The sequence below is a fragment of the Colias philodice genome, chromosome 13, assembly GCF_061535455.1.
Source record: "Colias philodice isolate Cphi_HAF_F1 chromosome 13, ilColPhil1 Martin Lab GWU primary, whole genome shotgun sequence".
NCBI classification, from domain to species: domain Eukaryota; kingdom Metazoa; phylum Arthropoda; class Insecta; order Lepidoptera; family Pieridae; genus Colias; species Colias philodice.
The window spans coordinates 10,442,201-10,465,407 of NC_143098.1; the positions used below are offsets into that span (position 1 = coordinate 10,442,201).

General features: G+C 32.7%; 4 protein-coding genes and 2 long non-coding RNA genes across 6 annotated transcripts in view; 3 read left to right on the forward strand and 3 right to left on the reverse strand.

Moving 5' to 3' along the window:
- The window catches only part of LOC149483637 (uncharacterized), a 202,574-nt gene that overhangs the window by 116,635 nt on the left and 62,732 nt on the right, over positions 1–23,207 (reverse strand). The window lies entirely within an intron of this gene.
- Positions 9,771–10,991, forward strand: LOC149483641 (uncharacterized). Its single transcript, XR_016316540.1, has 2 exons — positions 9,771–10,019; positions 10,477–10,991. It is a non-coding gene; the product is annotated as an uncharacterized LOC149483641 (long non-coding RNA).
- Positions 12,410–15,406, reverse strand: Rtc1 (RNA terminal phosphate cyclase 1). Its single transcript, XM_089702793.1, has 6 exons — positions 15,031–15,406; positions 14,719–14,904; positions 14,199–14,368; positions 13,708–13,842; positions 13,278–13,448; positions 12,410–12,617 (listed from the first exon to the last, which is right to left on the reverse strand). The coding sequence occupies exons 1-6, from the start codon at positions 15,320–15,322 to the stop codon at positions 12,429–12,431; spliced, it is 1,143 nt and encodes a 380-aa protein (XP_089558919.1). The 5' UTR covers positions 15,323–15,406; the 3' UTR covers positions 12,410–12,428.
- Positions 15,705–16,573, forward strand: Rrp40 (exosome complex component Rrp40). The gene has a single exon (XM_089702805.1). It carries the CDS (start codon positions 15,793–15,795, stop codon positions 16,501–16,503), a length of 711 nt encoding a protein of 236 aa, XP_089558931.1. The 5' UTR covers positions 15,705–15,792; the 3' UTR covers positions 16,504–16,573.
- Positions 18,070–23,207, reverse strand: part of ksr (kinase suppressor of ras) — a 30,915-nt gene continuing 25,777 nt past the window's right edge. The window contains exons 17-19 of the mRNA XM_089702807.1: positions 23,008–23,137; positions 21,900–22,474; positions 18,070–20,403 (exon numbers count right to left, since the gene is read on the reverse strand). Of these exons, the coding sequence (XP_089558933.1) occupies positions 22,322–22,474; positions 23,008–23,137 (283 nt within the window). The 3' untranslated portion in view covers positions 18,070–20,403; positions 21,900–22,321. The remainder of the gene's footprint in view (positions 20,404–21,899; positions 22,475–23,007; positions 23,138–23,207) is intronic.
- Positions 19,970–21,467, forward strand: LOC149483645 (uncharacterized). The gene is made up of 2 exons (XM_089702897.1): positions 19,970–19,980; positions 20,690–21,467. The coding sequence occupies exons 1-2, from the start codon at positions 19,970–19,972 to the stop codon at positions 21,465–21,467; spliced, it is 789 nt and encodes a 262-aa protein (XP_089559023.1).

The following is a 23,207-nucleotide window of genomic DNA, read 5'->3' on the forward strand; positions in this document are numbered from 1 at the left end:
CTGCATTTTATTTTCGTGGTAAAAGTAGATTTTAATAAATTAGAAGACTTCAATGTCCTTATTACACATTAAAAAAATTTTCAGTGTTTTTTATATGTGATATCAAAATGAATATAAACTCAAAAAAAATATATTTAGGGTAATATCACTCATTAATATTTACAAATAACAAAAGGTTCAACATAACTGAAATACCGCTTCTTTGAAACTTTAACTTAGATCTACACTTAACACTAGAGGTCGGCTCGCCCAGTGAAAGCAACCAGTTGTAGTCAACTTTCTTCCATAGTTATATAACAGCTATATTTATGACAGTTTTTACATATTATGTAAGTATCGTAACATGTTCTTGTGCTCTAGAATCGACGGATAATTGCTAAAATATTTACACGCAATGCCCTACTTTGGTTCCATGAAAAAGAATGGTACTTTGTTTACAAAAGAAAAGACGCCTATTGTTTACTGTCGTTAATTTAAGTGAAGGAAATAGGAGGTAAAATTTTAAACGGCGGTTGTTTAAAACTTTTACCAGCACTTAGCCTTTTATAAAGATAGAGTACCTAGGTTGTTATTTTAAATGAATGAAATAGAAAGTATTATGTCACAGCAATGTTGGGTGTCTTAAATTTCAATTTATGAACTAAAATATTTAAAATAATTTTTATCTCATTCATATCATCATCATTTTTTTTTTAGAGAACATAGCTTCTTTTGCTATTTTTATAACTACGAAATTAGTTGATGTAATTTAAAGATTTCATAATGGCATTTTTGTCTAAAAATAAAGATAAGAAATGCCTTAAATTATTAAATATTGCTCAAAAATAGATAAACACTTTGGCGTGTGTTGTGTCATGTCGCAAAGAATTATGACCAACCGTGAGAATGACCCATTTTTCGTTACTACCGGTACGGTTCATACCTCTGACGCATTTCTCATTTTCTCTTGGGAAAATGTCACATGAAATATTTAGTACTATATAAAATATTTAGAAGTAATAAGAAGGGTTGAAAAGCTAAGTCTCCAGTCTCCACAATATTATGAATACCAAAATTACTGCTTTAATGATGTTAAAATAATGAGTTTAATAAAACTTAAAAATAGGCTTTAATTATACTCGCCGAAGTTTGAATTAAATCTGTCTGTTAAAGTGAGTTTAAATCGAGTCTAAAGGAGTCGATTACAAATACGCATACAAACATACAGAAGATGCTAATTTATAAAAAAAGTACTATTTCCAAATTATTAACGAAAAATTGTTTAATATTCAATGTCGTAAAAGGTGGCTATTAACCATAAAGTGGAAACAGCAAATAGCCACTGTCAATACACTTAGTCTAACATAACAGCTACTATTAAAATCATTATATGCTGTATGCTCCAATTTAGCGTTGCTACACGAATGTTGCGAAACGCCGTGAAAGAAATTAGAGCGAATGAACTAGAGTCGATAACATTATGGTGTTGTTGTGTGACATGTGCAATAAGTTTATAATTAACTATTAGATAGCGTGAAGCTATTCAATTAAATTGCTTTAAATGGTTGACCTTCATGTTGTACCTCCTAAAGAGTTAACAATTTCGCCATGGAATTCTTATTCTCTTCAAATTTATATATATTTATGTACTTTTGTTTTTCAATCACTTTGCATGGTGGATTAAAAGATACGTGTACAAATCATAAGATGTCCAATTTAACAACGAATTCCTTACCGCAATCAAATCCTTCGATGAAGCTTACATTGATAAGCTTTTAGCTCAAAGCTTTTATCGTGTAAACTTCACATTGTCATGCGAGAAGCGTTCGTCAAAATTTTCCTTTCCATCTCCTATTTTGTCCCTTTTATTTTCACCACAAAAAATAGTTCAAACGCGTCCGATTTAAAATTTGCGCGTCCGCGCAAAAATAGAATAGTAATATTTAAACGCAAGTTCACTGAAAATACAGAAACGGTTAAATTTTCAATCATTTCCTGTAGCATTGTAAAGTTACTATCTATAGTACCTACTTTAAAAATAACAATCTAATGAGTTAACTAAAATAAACTTAATAATCGAGTATGCAATACAAAATCAATGCGCTTTCACAATTCCAAGTAATGAAGTAACTTCATTCCCCATTAATTTCTAATATACATTGTCTGAACAATTTCACATACTTATTTGTTCCCACCTCGAAATCTTATTGAATAGTTTTTCTTAATAATTACCTTTTTATTCATTCAATTATCACCTGATTGTTGTTCTATTGCTTATGTTTATGATTACCATATAGAGTCAAAACTTTATTGTTTTGTTTTTCTGTTCCCATATATTTTCTTATTAGAATGGAATTTTGATAACGATAACAATGCAAACATTGAAAGAGTTTATCGCAATAGTTGTTGCGCTCGTGCTTTTTGACGATCTAATTTTCAATAAGTGAAATAATTTAATATCTGATGCTTTATTATAAGGTTTATTCTATTGAAATCTAATCAGCACACTCAGACGTGTCCAGTGTTCAACAGAATTATATTAGAATGTTGAAAGTAAATACATATTTGCATACCTTGCCTTGCCATACCTACATCATCTACTATATATAAAAATAAGTCGGGTTTTCCTTCCTGACGCTATAACCCCAGAATGAACGAACCGATTTCCACGGTTTTGCATTCGTTGGAAAGGTCTCGGGCTCCGTGAGGTTTATAGCAAATAAAAGGTGTCTCTGGTGGCGAAACGGAGTTCGCCAGGTTTGCTATAGTCTTTACTAATATTCTCTTTTAAAGATGACGCTACTTGGAACTTTATATTGCTATGCAACAGCCCTATTTTTTGACAATCTATACAGCTTCTGTTTCACTTGTTCTACGTTGTTTATGCGACAAAACTCAAAATTATCCTTCTCCTATAGCTAACCCCTATTTCAAAGAATAACAATACTCAGATCTATTAACTTTGTCGTCATTAGTGTCTATTTCTGAATGCATTCGTCTCAACTCTCAACCATCGTGATGTACAATGCATTAGGACACTCGTTTCCCGTTGTTTACCGCTTCAAGTGTTTCCAACAATCATTGGTGAAGGTATCCATTGTACATCAGACAAACAGAATTACAACGCGGAAGGTTACCAAATAATGAAAATGTATTCTTTACTCAACTGCGTGCGTTATATTAGGAAGTCGTTATGACGATTTATTAGTTGTAACTTGATGGAGATAATTAAAGTAATGAATGTGTAGAAATAACGTCGCATTAATTGCATGTTTGCGTTGAAATTAATTTATTATAATGGAAGGAAATAGAGAAAAAAAAAGGCTTTTAAATGACGTTTACTTTTGACCATAGATGATAGAGTATACTAGGACTAGGTACACTATTCTTAACAACTTTTTAAAACTTAATGATGTTAGAAGAAAGTCAAATGAAAAATAAATTAGTTATATTTAAAGTTACATAATTAATAGTATACAAATTCTGATATCTGGATGATAGAAGGACTTCCTTTAGACTATTGTTAGGTAAATAATAATAACCATTTTTGTTTATTTCAAAAACAACACAGTCTATTTTGTATTTGAGTATCTTCTTAAGCTTCCATAATTTTCCCAGCTACTAACACTACCACCGCTTCAGTACAAACTTCATCAACAACGGTCGCGCCATCACGCAGACCCTTCCGCGTGGCCAGCCGCAGACGACCTTTCACTCCTTCTACCACCAGTACCACTACCACCACGCAAGCTACCACACAAGTGTTGGAAAGTGAAGAGTCTTTGCAAGAGATTGATACAGGTAAATGGATCTTGAAGTTATAAAATATGGTTCTGTACCTATAACTAGATGTTTGTATTTTTTAGATGTCCTGTAATTTTCAGATAGTTTTCATGAAATTCGTGTTATACTTATTATAATCATGTTTCAATTTACAAGATTACTTTAAGAAATGTTAAAAAGGTTAAATTATAGGTCTCTAATAGAAAATATTTAACCCATTGACCACCGTAAGCCCCGATCGGGGCGCGACACAATAGATTTTCTATTGTGTCTGTGATTCCGAGGACTGATGGATTAATGAATAAATCATTTTAGCTTTACTTATTTTGTATCTTAGCGGCTTATGAATTCTTTGTATTCTTGCTAGATTATGTTTTATTTACGAAAACAATCATGCAGTATATTCGAAAAAGCAAAAGGATTTCCGCCGTTCAGCATATTATCTCTATTATTATAATATGTTATCTTTTAAATATTTTTCCCTAGACACATTCGAAGACCCATCCCTAATCCAGCCCGGTACCCAGAACTCAACCCTCCAATACCGCCGTCCGCTCCAACTGCCCCGCGCGGACCAGAACCCCGCCGCCAGTACTGACGACGCGAGCGAGAGACAGAGCAAGAAGTACAGCGCCAGCTTCCGCAACCAGATCGAGGGGACTGAGAGGAGTGTCGCTGATGGTAAGTCTTATAGGGTATAGAATTTCTGGTCCAGGTTTTCTGCATGGAAGGATTTCTTGGCAGGTTGGTAGTAATGAAGTCACTACAGAGAGGATGGTCGCTGATGGTATATCAGATTATATTGGTGCTGATAACTATTCAGACTAGTTCCGTTAACTAAGACCGTTTTACGTTATGCAAAACTTGTATTTCTATGATTAACTGTATGACATTTACAAAAAGATCACAATATATACCATATTTAATGAAAACCAAAAAATTCTTGGATGTATCGGACAAACGTTCAAATACCTTTCTGATATCATATTATAACATTCATTAAAATTTCTAACAAAGTCAATGATTCCAACTAAATCTCTATACTTCCAGATTACAACTCAGAAACGGCTGTAGCTTTAGCAGCGCACCAGCTCCTCGCAGCACCGGTACCAATAGTGCCAGATTACGAAGAACCAAAAACGACACGAAAGCCAAAAACCACACAAACCATCGTCGACTATAAATACACAAGCCCGTATTACACTGAAGATTATAAAAATCAGGACTTCACTGAAGAATACTATAGAACAACTAACATTCCCACTAGACAAGGCTTCGTAGAAACATCAACTCCTTACTACCAATCTGAAATTTCTTCCACATATTTAACAGACACAAGGATCCCATCTACAGAATCTACGAGCACTAGATCAAGAACGACATACACAAACACACCAGACACTTACACTAACACCAGACCAAACACAGACTACACAAACACAGATTACACAAACACCAGACCAAACACAGACTACACAGACACCAGAACATACACAACTCCCGAAGCTTTCAATACAAGAACCACATACAGTAATACTCCAGAAACATTTACAAGAACGACATACAATACCCCAGAAGCCTTCACCAGAACTAGAACATATGCCAACCCTCCTAGACCTTCAGGAGTTTCAATAACAGTAGGGTCAGAAAATTCTGGAGACTCCACAGCTAAATTCTCATATGATACTTTCCCATCTACTACCTTTAGTGATTTCGAAACTAGAGTTACTAGACCAAGACTTTCCACTACAATAAGTCCTACAGTTAGTGATCTAAATGTACCTACAGCGAGATTCACTACTGGAGCTTCAAGCTATCCTTCTACAGTTGTCAATAAATTCTCAAGACCAGCTGGATTTTCTCCCAATTTAGTGAGTCTTGGCTTTGAAACTGATGGTCAGTCGACTTTGAGGCTAGATTCGAACCCTGGACCATCTACTGCGAGGTACTTTGGGTCAAGTTCGAAGGTTCCAGTTTCTACTGAGAATGGTCCGAGTCAAGAACCTTCTTACTTTACGAGAGAATACCTTCTGGAGTCTCCTGTGACTAAGGCTTATGATGGTAAGATTTTTTTGTACATTGAAATTTAGTTATCCGAATATTGGTATCGTTTCTTTTCGTTAATTTTCTTATTTACGAAGTAAATTAAATAAATGTTTCCTAACATGGTAAGGGTGTAAAAATAGTAATAAAATTGCTTACTTATTGCAGAAACTAGGGATGTAACGATACCGATACCGATACCGATATATCGGCCGATATAATCGGCAAGCCGATATATCGGTATCGCCGATAATAAAACAACCGATACCGATATCAAACAATTCAAAAAACCGCGCCCAATGAACGATGCGGAAGGCCGCCCGCGCGTGCGCACTTTGTTTTTGAAAAAACTCTACCAATAGTAAACTTTTATTAGGTACTGATTGTATGTGTATTACTTAAAGTTTAACTGACTTTGTAAAATAATAATACTAAAATAAATGGTTTTGTTGTTTTTTGATTTGGAATTTTTATTTAAAAGAATACGATTAACAGTTGAGTCTCTGTTAAATGTTGGTAGCTTTTTATGCATAATTCACTATTTATTTTTCTACCAAGCCATCGATATCGGTATCGGTATCGGTATCGCCGATACATTACTACAAATATCGGTATCGGTATCGTATCGGCAAAATCATGTATCGTTACATCCCTAGCAGAAACTTATTTGGGTAAAAAGTCAGTAACAAATATTTTTTTAGCATATAAATTTATGTGCCATGGTTGCTTTACGATTTCAAATTTCATGGTATTCCGTAATATATAGGTAATTATTTTTTCCAATCCAGAAAACAACCCAACAAAAAAAAATCTTCCATTAATTTAAAATAAATTCTTCCAGATGAATACCAATACCTATCTCCAATAACGACACCCCAAACAACAACCAGAAAGCCTCCAAGGAGGAAAACAGTCTACAGAAGGATTTCCACAACACCCCGACCCACCTCACCTTTAGTCCCAGAAACAATTAAACCGAGACAAACTACAAGAAAACCTTTTGAAAAAATACCAGTTACTGAAAAAGATACTAAAGAAATAGTAAAGAATACGAAAGTAGATAGCCCTAATAGAATCAAGCCGATATCCGAATACGATTATTATGATGATAATCAAGAGAAGATTGGAGTCAAATATGAGAAAGAGAACCAAGTCTTTATAGACAGCAAAGGTAAGAATATGATACAACCACACAATAACGCTTTAACTTAACATGTTTTATAAATACAACTCACAAAATTTTAAAAAGAAAGCACAATCTACTCTCTAAATTCTATAATTTATTTATTTTTTAACCTACTCTCACAAACAAAAACTTAAAAATAAAAAAGCTATCGATATTAATTCTACTACCATTTATTTCTACCAACAAAGCTTTGCATTGAAGTGAAACTTCTTTAGGCGTTCTGAGTAAAACTTCAAGGTCGTGTCTTGGCAATACCGTCACATCATGGAGTAAGGCCACGATTTTGGTATCTTTGCATCTTGCCAAAGAAGTTTCACTTCTGACACGTGTGCTCGGCACACACCCCCTTTTTTGTATTTAAACCTTTTTAACCTTTCATTGTTTTATTTGCTTTTCTCTTTCACGATGTTTAAATTTCATAATATAATCTTTTTCCCCAGGTAACATAGAATGTCTCGACATCGGTAACTTCGCTCACCCGACATCTTGTAAGAAGTTCATATCTTGTGCTCGAATCCGCGGCGGTTCAGTGCTCGGTTGGGAATATATCTGTCCCAAAGGTCTCTCGTTCGATCCCGTTGGAGGCATTTGTAACTGGTCCGCGGGGTTGGGATGCCAGGAGAAAGATATTTAAATAAAATTGTTTTTTTCGATCAATAATAAAAACAAAACAATCGATACATTAATGTTAAAAAATGTCTAGTGTGCTTGTAAAATCATATTGGAAAGAAATATTTAAGCGAAATCAAGCTTAAATTGGAATTGACAAGATCTCTTTGACGTGTTATTTTGTTGATAGAGGGCTCTGTAATAAAATAATGTTGCCCTGTGAAATTATATTGTTGTAATTATTTGTACTTAAATTCTTTGTAATATAATCTTATGCTTTTATCCTTGTGATATTCCGGACTGATGTTATCCATTCTTTCCACAATCTTGCAAAAAATTTCTTTTTTAAATGTAAATTTGTAAGATTATCTACTTTTTAAACTAAGTCAAAATTATGTACATTTTATCTTTAAGACTAGAAACTTAATACTCATTTTTATATTTTTATATAAAACAAATGGTTTCCTATTATTTTTACCTTTTTACTACTTTATTCATGTATTCACTGCCATTTTCTTCATTTTTTATTTTATTTTATTTTCTATTTTATACACCTAAGTAAATGAAATTATTATTGTATGTATTCTAAAATCTAAATCAAAGAAATATTGTAAAATATTTCACAATGTGCCTTAATTATTATATACAATTATAGCTATAAGATATTTTATAGTTAGACAAATAAAATATAAAATTAAATACGGTTTTATTATTTCATGCCCTTTCTATGCCTCCGATTTACTACTCAATATCCTAGAATGACAAAAGATACCTATCTTACTTACCTAACATTGAAAAATCATAAGGGACGCACCTATCGACATCTACTATAAAAATCATTGTGTTATTGATAGCTACTTTTTAAATCATTGGTCACAGCTAGAATTACATGTTGAGAATTTACGATAACTGTGATATAGTTAGTTATGTTTTTAAAGTGAAACTTTTATTACATCGTCTCAAACTTTTTGGTCTGTGTAGCGCATGTCGCGTGTATCGCGGCTGCCGAGTAGGTATACCTACTCGGCAGCCGACCGTCACGCGACATGCGCTACACAAAGCAGTGTTCGGAACCGTTTTTTTTCAAACTCATTTATTCTACTTTAATGATGCCAGAGAAATATCTTGTGATTTTTAATGACAACATAGCATGGATTTTCATCTTCCGTGATCATAATATTATGTTCCTTACATATGAATGCAAATTGCTTTCTGATGTGGCTGAATTATAGCAATAATGTATTTTTAACATAAGATTTAATTAAGCACTACATAACTCTTAAAAAGATACCACAGTTGATACCCAGGGTGCAATGAAGTAGTTCCGAACGACCCGTCACATCTCAAAAACGTTGATTTTCCATTTTTCGGCATAGCTATGTTTTAGGTGCACCTGACGAACCTGACCATCTATTGAAACTTAAGTCAATTAACAATCTCAATTTTTTAAATTATTAAACTTTTTAAATTTCACGCTGAGTCCCGACAATTTTAATTTACCTAGGTAAATTTAAATATCTGCTGCTCTAGCAGCAGATATCAAAACAATATTACAATATTTGTGTTACAAAGAAGAGCTCGTTCGCGTTCTATATATGTACTTATAATTACCTACCTCATTATTGAATATCGTTTAAATCAATATTAAAATTATTGCAGTAGGTATCTATTTGTTATTTTAAAATATCCGTGTTTTTACTAAATGCATGATATTATATGGACACGGAATATATATCAAAATAGTAGATTTTACAAAAAAAAAATAACTGTCTGTCTCTTTTGTAATCTCTGGAACGGCTGGTCCGATTTAAATGTGAATTTCAGTGATAGCCGATGTAATCAGAAGTAGCATTTTAATCTGATATTTTTCATAATACAGCATACGTAGCAGAAAACGCTGTGGGCTATGGCGGAGTTAGCATTCTTAGAATTATTTGTCTCACTACGGAGTATATACGTGAATGCGTTACTATGTTTGTATGTCTGTAGAATTTTTATGTAGATAACGCGGAACCTTTTTATCAGTTTGTTCACATAGTCCGCTTTTCCGGGATAAAACCTATCCAGCTATGTCCTTCCTCAGGTCTCAAGCTATAGCTTGTAGTGCATAGTACTTTTTGAGATTACTTTTTGACTTCCTACGATTTTATGTAGGGTAACGGTACCAGTGGTCAGCCAGGCACCAGTGATCAGCCTATTGCGTTGTTTATTGGCCATAAATATCGCTGTAATCAAAATAACCAAATCACGCGCACTTAAATAGAAGCTCTGTTTCGTTATTGGTTCATGTATCACGGAATAGGAGCAGCAGGGGGTCAGGGAAGAGAAGTAAACACGTTCGTACAGGTGCTGTGCGCCGACAAGAGCAGAAGTGTCATGTCTGCAATATTTTTTGTTTCACGTGGTGCTCTTTTGAAAGGTGAGAAATAACATATTTTAGTATGAAACGTGATTGTGTTTTATAGATAATAACTTTATAGATTACTTAGAGCATTTAATTTTATGAAATTTGATAAAAAATATTGTTTTTTTACTTAAAAATTTGAGGGGCTGACCATTGGATACTGATTTTTTATGAAAGATCCAATGGACAGCCCCTGGGGCTGATTACTGGGATTATTCCTAATTGTTAGAAAACCCAGTGTTCAGCCGCATTTCAAAATATTTTTTTCAAGCGGCTGACCACTGGGTCTCAATCTGTGGTCTCAATGATCCAGTATTCAGCCACGATGTTATTGAAATAATATTTTAAGTATAAATGCGAATTTTTGTGTTTAAATCTATAAGTAATACTTCATGTTAGTTAAGTTTTACCTGAAATAATGGTATTATGTGTATTCATATCCAAAAGTTATTATTGTTCCCTTTTTTTCTAGCTAAAAATGCCGCCAAGACAACAGTATCCTCCAGAGAAATCCTCCGAAAGATCCTCCTGTGGTTAAATATAATTATATATATTGTGGATTATAGATACATCAATAATATTATAAACTAATATCGCTGATTTCTTTAAAAAGAATTATTGCTGTTTTTATGATAAATAATAAGAAGTTCCTAGAAAATAAGAAGACACAAAGAGATTGTAATAGTATGTTTAAAATAATATTTGTATTATGTGCGATATACATTTTTTTGTGCTAAGTGAATCGTTGCTATAAAAATGTGATTAATATAGTTGATTTTGATATAACATTGTTTATTTTGATCTCATAATTAGTTATACTTACTAAAGGCTGAACACTGGGTTCAACAAGGCTGTTTATTGGTTTTTAGAGGCTGTTCACTGGGACACTGGGCCATTTTTTGTTTAAAATTAATTATATATTTTACTAAGAGAATTATTGTTTTTGATAAACGCTGATTCGAAACTACAATAAACAATAAATCCATACATGTTGTACGTTTTTTATACGACGATTGTTGTAGAAATGGTAATTGTCAAAACTTCAAAAAGCTGTTATGAGGCTGACCACTGGTGCCGTTACCCTATATTTATATTTTAAGGTGTAACAACTTTAGAGTAAATAATATTCTATGGTAACAGTGAATTCCCTCGGAATTTTACGGTTGAACGGTGAGGTGTAAAATATTAAGAGCTCTTTTGATTTTTTCACGTATGAGAGGACAAATTCAACACTTAAAGTGGAACTTAAGGCTGTGTACGCGGTCCGTGCGCTGTTTGGCTCAAATATGTGATTTTTCAAACCAGATTGTCCATCAACCACTTATCTTACAAACATATGAATTACTAATAATTTTAGGAAATTTTATTGTCTTTGTAGTTAGTTAAGAGTTTTTTTCAATTAATACAGTATTTCTGAATACCATCAAGATAACTGAGCCGATGATTACTTGATTTCACTTTTAGTGTCAATTTCGAAGCTAAAAACATCTGAAATTGCTGACAGATCTAACACACAATTATTTTTAACTAACTGCAAAAATCCTTATTAAAATAGTTAGTTAAAAGATTTTTTTATTTTGGACTCCTAACTTACGAAATTAAAATCCGAACAATGTGAATTTTTTTAGAAATTATAGTCGACAAAATGATTATTTTCACCAAGATATTTGACTTTATTGAATATAATTTATACATATTGCAATAAAAGAATGTCTTACTTATAAGATAAAATTTAAAAAATCAACTAAGGTACCTCTATTATTTTTCTACAATTTTTTTTAAAGTACTATAAAACACTGCGCGCGACCCGATTAAAATCAGTCGGCAGCGAGCCTTTCCAGAGAGAGGACATGTTGCTCGGCGCTCTCCTGTGGACCTATGCTGTTCATAGTAAAAGGATAGCGCAAGCCGCGATCTATCGTAATAGATCGCGGAGATTTTGACTTGCGTTAAATAGAATATGCGCTCTTAATGCGAATACGATGGTAAATTACCAATTTAGTACAGCGCCAATTATGTTCTAACGTATGATTTATATTTTGAAACATTTTTTCAATAATTTAAAAGCTTTTTAAGCGATTCAATTATTCTCCGCTATAAGATAAATAAATTTGAAAATAAGAGCACGCCTTTCTCTAAATGCTATCTAAACAACAGGGCCGCTAGATGGCGCGACTTTACATGCAAAACTCCGAGATGCAAAATCATACGCAGAGTGCAAATAATATATAAAAAATAACAAATACATATTATAGATATAACATATTAAAATCAATACGTCATGTTTCTTTTTGTATTACTATAAATTAAGAATTACTAAATTTATTTCATGTAATTTTTGTATTATTTTCTACAAATTGCCTTATTACGTAAAATTCTGATGAGAGAAAGAAAATAAAACACAATTTCTAATATAACAATTTATTACAACGTCCGTTTACTAATATTAATATAACCGATGCCCACACACGTCATCTTGACCTTCTGGGAGACCACCAGCTCTTCATCAGAGTCTTCATCTTCATCCCGGAGCACCTCCAACTTGAACATCACTCCGAAAAACTCTTTTAGATGCTGCAGGAATTTTATCGTATACTCTGATAGTGGACCCACCTGGAAAATATTTTTTTATTCATATAATCTCCGACAAGAGAATCAAAAATAACAACATTCGAGTTTCATAAAATCTACAAAATTATACATTTCAAATTTCAATGGAATGAATGACTCGTTAGTATAGTAGTTAGTGTTTAATAATACATATAATGATATTTTTTTTTCGCCCGCGGCTTTACCCGCGTTTTCAAAGAAATACCCGCATAGTCCTCGTTCCCGTGGGATTTCCGGGATAAAATCTATTTATTAATACATGTTACCCTCCACATGACGTGTGTAATAATTTTTAGATATGGTTCCGATTTCTGTTAAGGTTCCGAATTCTGTTATGGTTCCGAATTCTGTTATGGTTCCGAGTTCTGTTATGGTTCCGAATTCTGTTATGGTTCCGAGTTCTGTTATGGTTCCGGATTCTGTTATGGTTCCGATTTCTGTTATGGTTCCGATTTCTGTTATGGTTCCGAATTGTGTTATGGTTCCGAATTCTGTTATGGTTCCAATTTCTGTCATGGTTCGAATTCTGTTATGGTTTTGAATTCTATTATGGTTCTGATTTCTGTTATGGTCATTTATTTTAAGGTGGCCTTGCACCTGCCCCTTTGCTTGCTCTGACATAAAAAAAAGACATTTTACATGCTTATATCAAAAACAACTCACCACAGCTTCACTAACATCCTTCTGTCCGAGCGCCATCCACAACGCAAGCAGCCACTGCAGCGAGGAGTCCACTGCTCCCCCTCTGTGGATCTCATCTAGGAGTCTCATCGCACACTCCTTGCCGAGGTCCTCTGGTAGTGTGCTGTCTCCTGTACCTGCCTCTACTGATTTCTGTAAAAATGTTCTAATGTTATGTATGAGCATTAAAATTTTATGGAACAATATGTGTGTTTTAATTAAACCTTATAACTTGCACTCAAGCAATGAAATAAATATTCACTACTTAAACTCTGGCAACACTGTGGCCTTTAATAATAATAGTAAAATTCACGAAATGCAGATTTAGAAACTTCCATTACATATCTTAATTCTTTTATTATAAATATAACTGCAAAACTTACATGTAAAAAAAGCTTATAAAAATACTTACAGCTTCCGCACAATAAAATGTTTTATCATTGGTTTCCGCTACAAGACTGATGCCGAACCCTGGGCTCTTGCCTGCGTTAGATCCTCGACATTGATCTGTATTTATATACACGTCTGGAAGGAAGTTAAGCATCACCTGAAATAAAAATCTATAATTTAATTTAAAATTCAAGCTTTACAAATTTTTTAAGAGATTTGATGAAAATTCTAAAATAAACAGGAAGCTACACTGTTCCATAGTCATAATAACAACATTGCCATGATATCTTAGATTGTGGAAATCAAAAATCAACCTATTTTAAAATTAAGAAGTACATACAAGTAAAAGAAAAAATTGACTTTGTCTCAGCTAAGTGGAAGACGCGGGTTTGAATCCCGCCTCTTGATCAATTTTTTTCTAATCTTTAAAATTTTCTCATTTGTAAAGCATTTGAATGCTATAAAAATAATTATCAATTATATTTATTTATTCAATTTATTAAATTTGCTTACCCCTTTAGCAGCTTCAACAACCCTATTGGCCATAGTAGGAGAGACCCTCAGCGCATACACAACACCTCTTATTCTCTTGACGAGGCCCCATTTAGTCCATTGCAATGGTCTTAAATGCCTCCTGACTGGACATCTGAATACTATTTCACCTCCACCTAGAGGTGGTGCACCTGAAAATAAAATTTATTTATTATGCATTTATTTATTTATTAAAAATTATATCGTTGTTTAATTAACAAAATAGATAGCACAACAATATACAAAATAGACATGCTTATTAAAACTTAGTTCTATTAGAAGCTAAAAGAGTGAAATAGATTTTTTTCTATAGACAAATGAATGGACTGGTTCAACAAAAATGTTAATATAAATGTAGATTCTAATCTACTTTTCATTCAGCTAATTTTTATATGAAAACTACACTATCAGAATGCTATTCACATACCATGTAGAAAAGACAACAAACAGGTGTTTGTACGAATTATTTTACAATTAACATGTTATTACTAAAACAGCTTACCTCTTCTAGTTACTTTTAATTCCAAGCCATCATCTACAAGTATAAACTTCAATAGTATAGGCAGTGCTGCAGTTTTAACCTTGTCTACAGATACATCTAAATCATGGTGGGTCACTCCTTGTAATACTGCATTTAGTGGTTCCTTACAGAATGGGCCAAGGGCTAATAGAACTTCCAGATAATAACCTGAAATAAAGTGAAGGTATAGATAAGTTTTGCTCCTTTATCTTAGTGTAAAATATTTTTTTTTTTTTAATTTAAACACTTAAAACACACACAAGTATACTTAACTAATAACTTGCGTGAACTAACCTATGCCTCGTTGAGGACAGCACGTATGAGTAACCTGGCCACCAATTAATAGTCCGGGCTGGAAGTAAAGGGATGTACCAGTTTCACTCAACTCTACGCGTGTACCGTTAGTTATTTTATCAAGCAGCCGTATTAAGTTCACTTCATACTCTCTGAGCCCAGGATCGTCATTCGAACTTCGAATATCCTCGATCCTCACTGACCGACCACTTAGTGTTGATAATAACAGGCGTTGGCGGAAAAAATTGCTTCCCTTATAGATGAGAACGTCATTCTGAACTACAGCCGGCATTGTAATTAGTTTTTATAATGTCTTATTTTCAATATTTACAAAATAACATGGTCTATACTTTGAAACCGCACGTGGGACCAGTTTCAAAACCACAGTTCAAAACAAAGCTGACATTGATAGATCGGTCATCGGAGTTCGGACAGTGTATCTGTCAGGATTTTTGTACAGCTTATAAAATAAAGACAGACAGAGGATAAACTCTGGGAATTTACACATTTTAACAAATTAATTAATGAATAGATAAGGGAAACCTTACCTAATTCATTTAATTATTTTTGGGAGTTCATTATTTAGATACAGACAAAAAAATAAACAACGCTGACAGATTACATGAAATATAATATCATGGTCTATGGCCTGTGCATGTCATTATTTTTACGTCAAAAGTACAACTTCAGCGACATGTGTATTTATTTTGATAGAAAATAACATAACATTTTACTTTAGAATATAACTGTTAATTTGTAAAAATGAAAGTCGAAATCGGTGACGTTGTTTTACCGGGAGATTATTGCGATGAAATATGTGCCGTTGGTGCCAGGTCAAAAGTTGTGATCGGTCCGGGGTTAAGGAAAGAAACTGACCATGTTTTTGTTACAAAACCAGGAGTTTTAAGGAAGCGAAATCCAAATACCTTTTGGGTAGACAGTTACCAGAAGCGATACGTACCTTCGAAGGGAGAAAATGTCATCGGCGTAGTTGTTCAAAAGGCGGGAGACATATTCAGAGTCGATGTTGGAGGAAGCTGTACCGCAGCATTATCATATCTATCTTTCGAAGGTGCTACGAAGAAAAACCGGCCAGAAGTTCAAATCGGAGATGTCGTGTATGCGAAAATGTTAGTTGCAAGCAAAGATATGGAACCAGAGCTAGTTTGTGTGGACTCACACGGTAAAAAGGGACGTCTTGGCGTTTTAACTGACGGATTTGTGTTTAAATGCTCGTTAAATCTAATAAGGAAAATACTTAATCCAAATTGCCCCTTACTAGATTCTATTAAAAACGAGTGGCCTTTTGAATTAGCAGCAGGAATGAACGGACGAATTTGGATAAAAGCAAACACCATGAGAGAAACTATAGCTGTAGGAAATGCTATATTAGGCGCTGAATACCTTAGCAATGAAGAAATAAAGAGCATCTGTACTAACATAGCTACAATTCTGGCTGGACACATATCATAATACTTATTTTATAAAAAGTAATGTAGTATTTATAAGGTTTAAATAAAAAAGACAAAAACAGTGATAGGAGATTTATTTTGGCAAATGCAACTAACCTAGTAACGGAAATCTCAATACATGTGTAACTACTCAGACATCAAACTTTACAATGTCTGTACTCAATTCAATGATTACTTTTGCTCATTTGTATGATTTCTTTCTTGAAGGAGCACATTTAACAAACATTAGTAATGTTTGTAAAATGTACTCCTTCACAGTAAAGAATACAACATTAGATGAGTTATGAAATAGCAAGGAAGTCAGTTCACTTTGAATCCTATGGAAATAATCTTCATTTTATTCTATCTAGGGCAGAAACCATCTTATGAGAAATAAACTAATGATATAGGTGGGATAAAAGAAATCCTGTCTTAAGTTTAATAAACTGAGTACAAATGATACACAAATTTCCTTATTTTTTGACCTTATTTACATAAAGACGATTTTCGATAAGCAAAAGTAACCATTTATCAAAACTGAAAAAACCAAATTGTGTCAAACTATGAATAATAATAATTGAACAAGCCACGCCACTTGCACTATATACACATCAATGTGGCCTCCACTCCATTATCAATACATAACAATTATTACAATAGGAGCTGAGTGACCAGAATAAATTTCTATCTTATTTAATAATAATTTAGTAAACAATAAAATAACAATATGAGCTATTTCTCTTATTATCTTTATACATTAGTTAAGCTATGTTCATGTTTTTACAATTTTTACATTTCATTGGAAACAATACTTACATTATTAGGAAAATAAATACTAATTGCATGATCTTTAAAAGCTACAATTTCACCTTAATTAGAAAAGCCTCTTGAAAAAATAACATTTTATTATACAGGGTATCCCACTATTGGTATACTAAGCGCGAAGGTACTTGTAGTTTTGCATACACTGATCACGTAAAAAATACTTAAACAACAAAATTACGTAAAAAATTTTTTGCTACATTTTTCCTGAAAATCCATGTTTTTTTCTCTAACTTCGCCAGCAAATACCGCTTTGCTAACGTGAGCATTTTGTTTATGAAAACATAATCTTAAACAATAGCTCACGTGCTGGTGGCAAAGTTGGGCGGGTTACTTGTTATGGGTATACACATAGAGTTTTAAGAATTCATCTATTTGAAAAAAAATGCGTCTGGAATTTTATAAGTATTTTTTTACGAACTCAGCGTATGCTAAACTATAACCTCCTTTGAGCTTAGTATACCAACAGTGGGACACCCTGTATATGAGATGATTTTCGAATCACATTACTTTATAAATTTATATTATAATTTAATTTGAAAGATACATACTATTATTATGTTTATAATACAAGTTTGAAAATTACCATAATGATATTGTAATGAAGTTATGAAAATCTATATAATATGTATTTTAATTGATGAAATCAAAGTTTAATATTTTTCAAGGTGCCAATTTTTTTATCTACATTCTATACAAATAATGTATTCACACAAAATGTGGGTATTCATTTAATATTCTATTATAAGAAATACATAATAATAACATATCCATATTTACATTAAATTCACAAATTAGTACTCAAATGTTTCCTTTGAAGTCTTATCTATTTTTTAAGATACAATTCCCTTGAAAGAACTCTTATTTACTTTATTAAAAATTCTTGTTGTGTGCAATTTAAAATCTATGCATTTACTTTTAAAATTATTATTTTAAAATAACTTACTGGAAAATGAACAGATAGAGATAAAAAATAATGTCCTCTGGTTAAAACCAAGCGTTAAAACTTTTACATTATGCAAATTATATTCTATGACAAAGTTCACAATATTGTAACAACATTTGACTTGTAAACATTATTTCAAAATCCATGAATTATTTTAAAAAATCCTTTATAACATAAAAAATAAACATTGCACACAACAAAAAGTCAACACGCTATGTACAATTATATTATGCAGTCGAATTTTCAGTATTTACTTACAAATACGAAAATACTATCTATTGACATCAGAGATCAGAGCTTAACAAGTTAAAGGTGCTTTCTTGTTACAATACTAAGTAGCAAGTACCCGTTCGATTCTTACTTTAACATTATATTTAAAAAGTATAATGAGCATTGCCCTTAAGGGCGTATTCAGAAAGAAAGCTGGAAACTTATAAGCGCTTACCGGCGCTTGTCAGGGTTCGTTCTACACAAAGGAAGCAGGTTGAAGCAGACCACAAATTTTATATGGCAGCGCCCAGCGCTGACCAGCGCTTGTTGAAGCTTGTTGGCGCCGATCAGCGCTTATCGGCGGGTGTTCATATATTTTCCTGCGCGGGTTACCAGCGCTGAAAAGCGCCGGTAAGCACTTATAAGTTTCCAGCTTTCTTTCTGAATATGCCCTAAGACAAAGAGGGTCTGTTTCTCAGGTATCAAGTAATCCATAGTAATATTATAAATGGGAAAATGCCAGTCTGTCTGTCATTCAGATGAATTTTGGAATGAAAATAGTTCATTATCAACGTAAACTGTGATGAGTAGTATCTTTTTTTGTCAGTGATTTTCTTTGCAAGCAAAACCGCAGGGCACAGCTCGTATTTTTAAATAACTATTACAATTCTTTTGTTAATATCCCATGTAACTATTTCTATAAATGTGACAAATAGTTAGAAATGTATTTTCAGATTCTCTTTAATTCAAGAACACGTCATTACAACTTAAATTTACTTAGACATTGAGAAACAGACCCCCAAAATCCATACTTTTCACATTTTATTTCTATTAATTATTAATTAGATAATCATACAAATCCCTTAGTTAGACAAGGGGAGATGCAGCTATTTCACTAAGAATTTCCCTGGTATTGGAACCCACAAAGTCAAATTCAAATAAAACATTATAATATTTTTATTTTAAAGTGTTACTTACGTAATACAGAAATAAAATAAAATTTTCGTTAGCATTTACCAACCTTTGTATAAAATTATTACATTGAATTTTAAAACTATAACTTGTATAGTAATAAATTCAAAACTCGAATATTAATTTTATTTACCATCTATTTTGGGCTCTTAGCCCTTTATTTTGTTACAAAAGTGAAGATTTTTGACACTACAATTTAAAATAAACATTGTCTGTCGCACTATCTATCTATCTATAATATAAAAATGAAACCCGTTTCGCGTTGTCACCGCATCACGTGTGAACGGCTGAACCGATTTCGATAATTCTTTTTTTATTATATTCCTTGAAGTACGAGGATGGTTCTTATGTAGAGAAAACGTAAATATGTACCACGGGCGAAGCTGGGGCGGACCGCTAGTTATTAATAAATGACTATGTACACATTTAAAAATTTATAATTTATAAGCATGCAGTTTTGTTTATATTTTAAATATTTAAAACATTTTTTCTTGCAGCAGTAAGTATGTATAACATTCTATTTAAAATTTTTGAAAATATGCATTTACAGTATTACTCAGTTACAGTATCGAATTTCTTCATTAAATGCTAATTCCTTCCAATCTTTGATAACTGTTGGACAACATGGAAATATTTTTACGAAATTATTAAAAAATAATAAATTTCAATTGCGTTTTCAAATTCTAAATCTTGACACTTATTTGCAACAGATAATAAAATAGATTTTTTTTTTATTGCAAAATATTTTACCAAAGACATTTGAGATGTTCACCACTGGATTGCGTACAATTAGGCACTCTTGTTGATGAGTTAATTCATCATTTGGTCAATAAATGTGAGACACAACATTGGGCTCAAACATTTATTTGTGCAATTATGCTTCCCATACAATAAACCTTAAAAAATGTACAACTTTAAACAGATATATTGTTGTTAAATTAGATTTTTAAATTATATCTGACCCATACTGCCCTGCTAAGCGCAAAAGCGGTATCTCAAAAAAAATCGTAAAATTGATTTTTATGCCATCGGATAGCTTTAAAAAATACGCATCTACTGGACTAAGCCATTTAGCACTATCTTGTTCAAAACGTATGAAAAAACCTTAAGAAAGATTTTTCTATCTCAGTTTTACCATATATCACTAAGGGTGTTAGAGGTATATTAATATTACGTAGGCAACCAGCCGCAAATTTAAATATCGCTAAAATTCTTAAATAAATACACAACTTTTGCTTAGCCGATAAGCGGTAAGTAGGATTTTTACTCATAGGATAGTGGTTTACAACGAAAGTTTCGTGCCAACTGGTCAAGGCCGAAAAGATTTGAGTATTTTTCCTGTACTATGGTATGAAGGGTTGTTTGGACGTTCCAAAGCCGAAATTATAAGTGCATACTATCAATTTTTTATTTTTCATCGGGATAAAAAAAATATCATACTATGGGTTGATAATTGTTCCTCCCAGAACAAAAACTGGACGTTTTTTTCTTTCTTAATTTATATTATAAATTCTAAGGATATCAACGCCGACAAGATTGTCATCAAATATTTTGAATCCGGCCACACCTTTATGTCAGCTAATAGTTTCCATCATAGGGTAGAGCTGTCCATAAAACGCATGAAAAACAAAATTTATGATTTCGCAGATTTTTCTCAGGCAGTTAGCACTGCAGGAAAAAATGTAAAACTTAAAGAGATGAACATGCAAGACTTTTATGACTGGGATGATTATACCACACAATATGCACTGTCTCGAATTAAACCGCGTCCATATGTCAGCGAAATGGTTGAAGTTGAAGTTAAAAGAGGCAGTTTTGATATTACCTACAAAACAGGATTCGATCAAAATGCAATTACTGCTAGCATTATAGGAAAAAAAATTTTAAAAAGTCATGTCTTGCCTCCACCAAAAAAGAAAACTGCTCCGGAAGGAATTTCAAAAAACAAAAAAGAAAATATTTTGAAATCTTTTCAAAATATAATACCACAAAATAGAATGTCCTTTTGGAGAGAACTCCCTACTTTTGACTACTAAAATTCCTTCCAAAAACCCTTTGTTTTTAAATATTTTTTTATGTAATTTCAAATTTTAATAATAAAAAAACGTTATATATATACTTTAATTTTTTTTTTCAAATAATACATATTTTATTCGATAGAAAATACATTCCTTTTTGTATACACACATGTTTGAGAAGAGCTAACGAAAAAGCGGTATCTCAATTTTAATTCTATAGTTTACTAAGCGGTGTAACCGTATCTCATGAATAAAGTACATTATTATACATTTTTGATAATTTAACTAATGTGATAACAAATACACCCTATATAATATATAAATAATATTTAACAAATAAAAAAAACTATACATAAAGTATATATATAACTATTTTTACATAACTTCAATTATCTCAAAACTCGCTTTCTTTGAGTTACCGCTTTTGCGCTTAGTTGGGCAGCATATTACTTCAAAAAAAACATGACAAAATACCAGACAATGTAATTGCACAAACAAATATTCAAAACTAGCTTAAATACACTAAATTTTCGATCAACCCCTCCCACTTACCACATCCCACTTTTCAACACTGTTTCATCATTACTGTTAAATCACTTCACTGTTACTAATGACAGTGACAAGTCCCTGTTATATCACTGTGACAAATAACCATTAAAAATCACTGTTACTTCACTTCACTGTTACTAATGACAGTGACAATTCCCTGTTATATCACTGTGACAAATAACCGTTATAAATCACTGTTACTTCACTTCAGTTACAAATCACTGCACTGTTACAAATCACTGTTACATCACTCCACTGTTACATCACTTCACTGTTACATCACTGCACTGTTACGGGCGTACGCACAGCGCGCCGAGCCGCTCTCAGAACACCGAGTCTGCAGAACGAGACAAGTGTACGGGGTGCGAGGGCGAGCGGGCTAAACGCTTGCGGGGTAACTTTTCTAGTGTGGAGAGGAGGTGTGGAAAGTCTGGTCTCTCGCTCGCTCGGTACGACCAGCAGAGCATTAGGATGTCCTGGAAAAAAAATGTATTTTTAGTTGTTGTTATGTCAATCCTTTTGGAATTTTACAGGCTTGTCTGTGTATCTTCTTATATATAAAAATGAATCGCAAAATGTGTTGGTAAGCGCATAACTCGAGAACGGCTGAACCGATTTCGATAATTATTTTTTTATTATATTCCTTGAAGTATGAGGATTCTTATGTAGAGAAAACGTAAACATGTACCACGGGCGAAGCCGGGGTGGACCGCTAGTATAAAATAAATCTATGGTAAAAATAGTTTAAATGATTTTTCATTTGGGTAACATGCTTTTCTATTCCTATAGACTGTTGTTATTTTAAACTTTTGTAATAACTTCATAAATCATTCATTCTTGGTGACTGTTATTTGTTACAATTGACTCTTATTTTATAATGAAGCGCTTTCAGTATTCACTAATAGAAAAATATTAACGAAAAACTTAAATATAAATGGTATTTTATCTGTTATTGTTGCAATATAATAACCATTCAATTATTAAAATACTAGTTTGAAATAAATCTCACCTTAATATCTCTAGAGGCCTGCATGTTAGCGAGCGATTGTTTCGCCCCCTTGCCGACTTGCCATATCACCGCCTCCGCTGGCTGGCCTTTGAACGGATACTCGCCGCATAGCAGTTCGTACCATACAGTTCTGGAATGTTCAGAGACATATTATTTTTTAGGATAATATGTAATATATTGATTATAAATATTAAATTCTT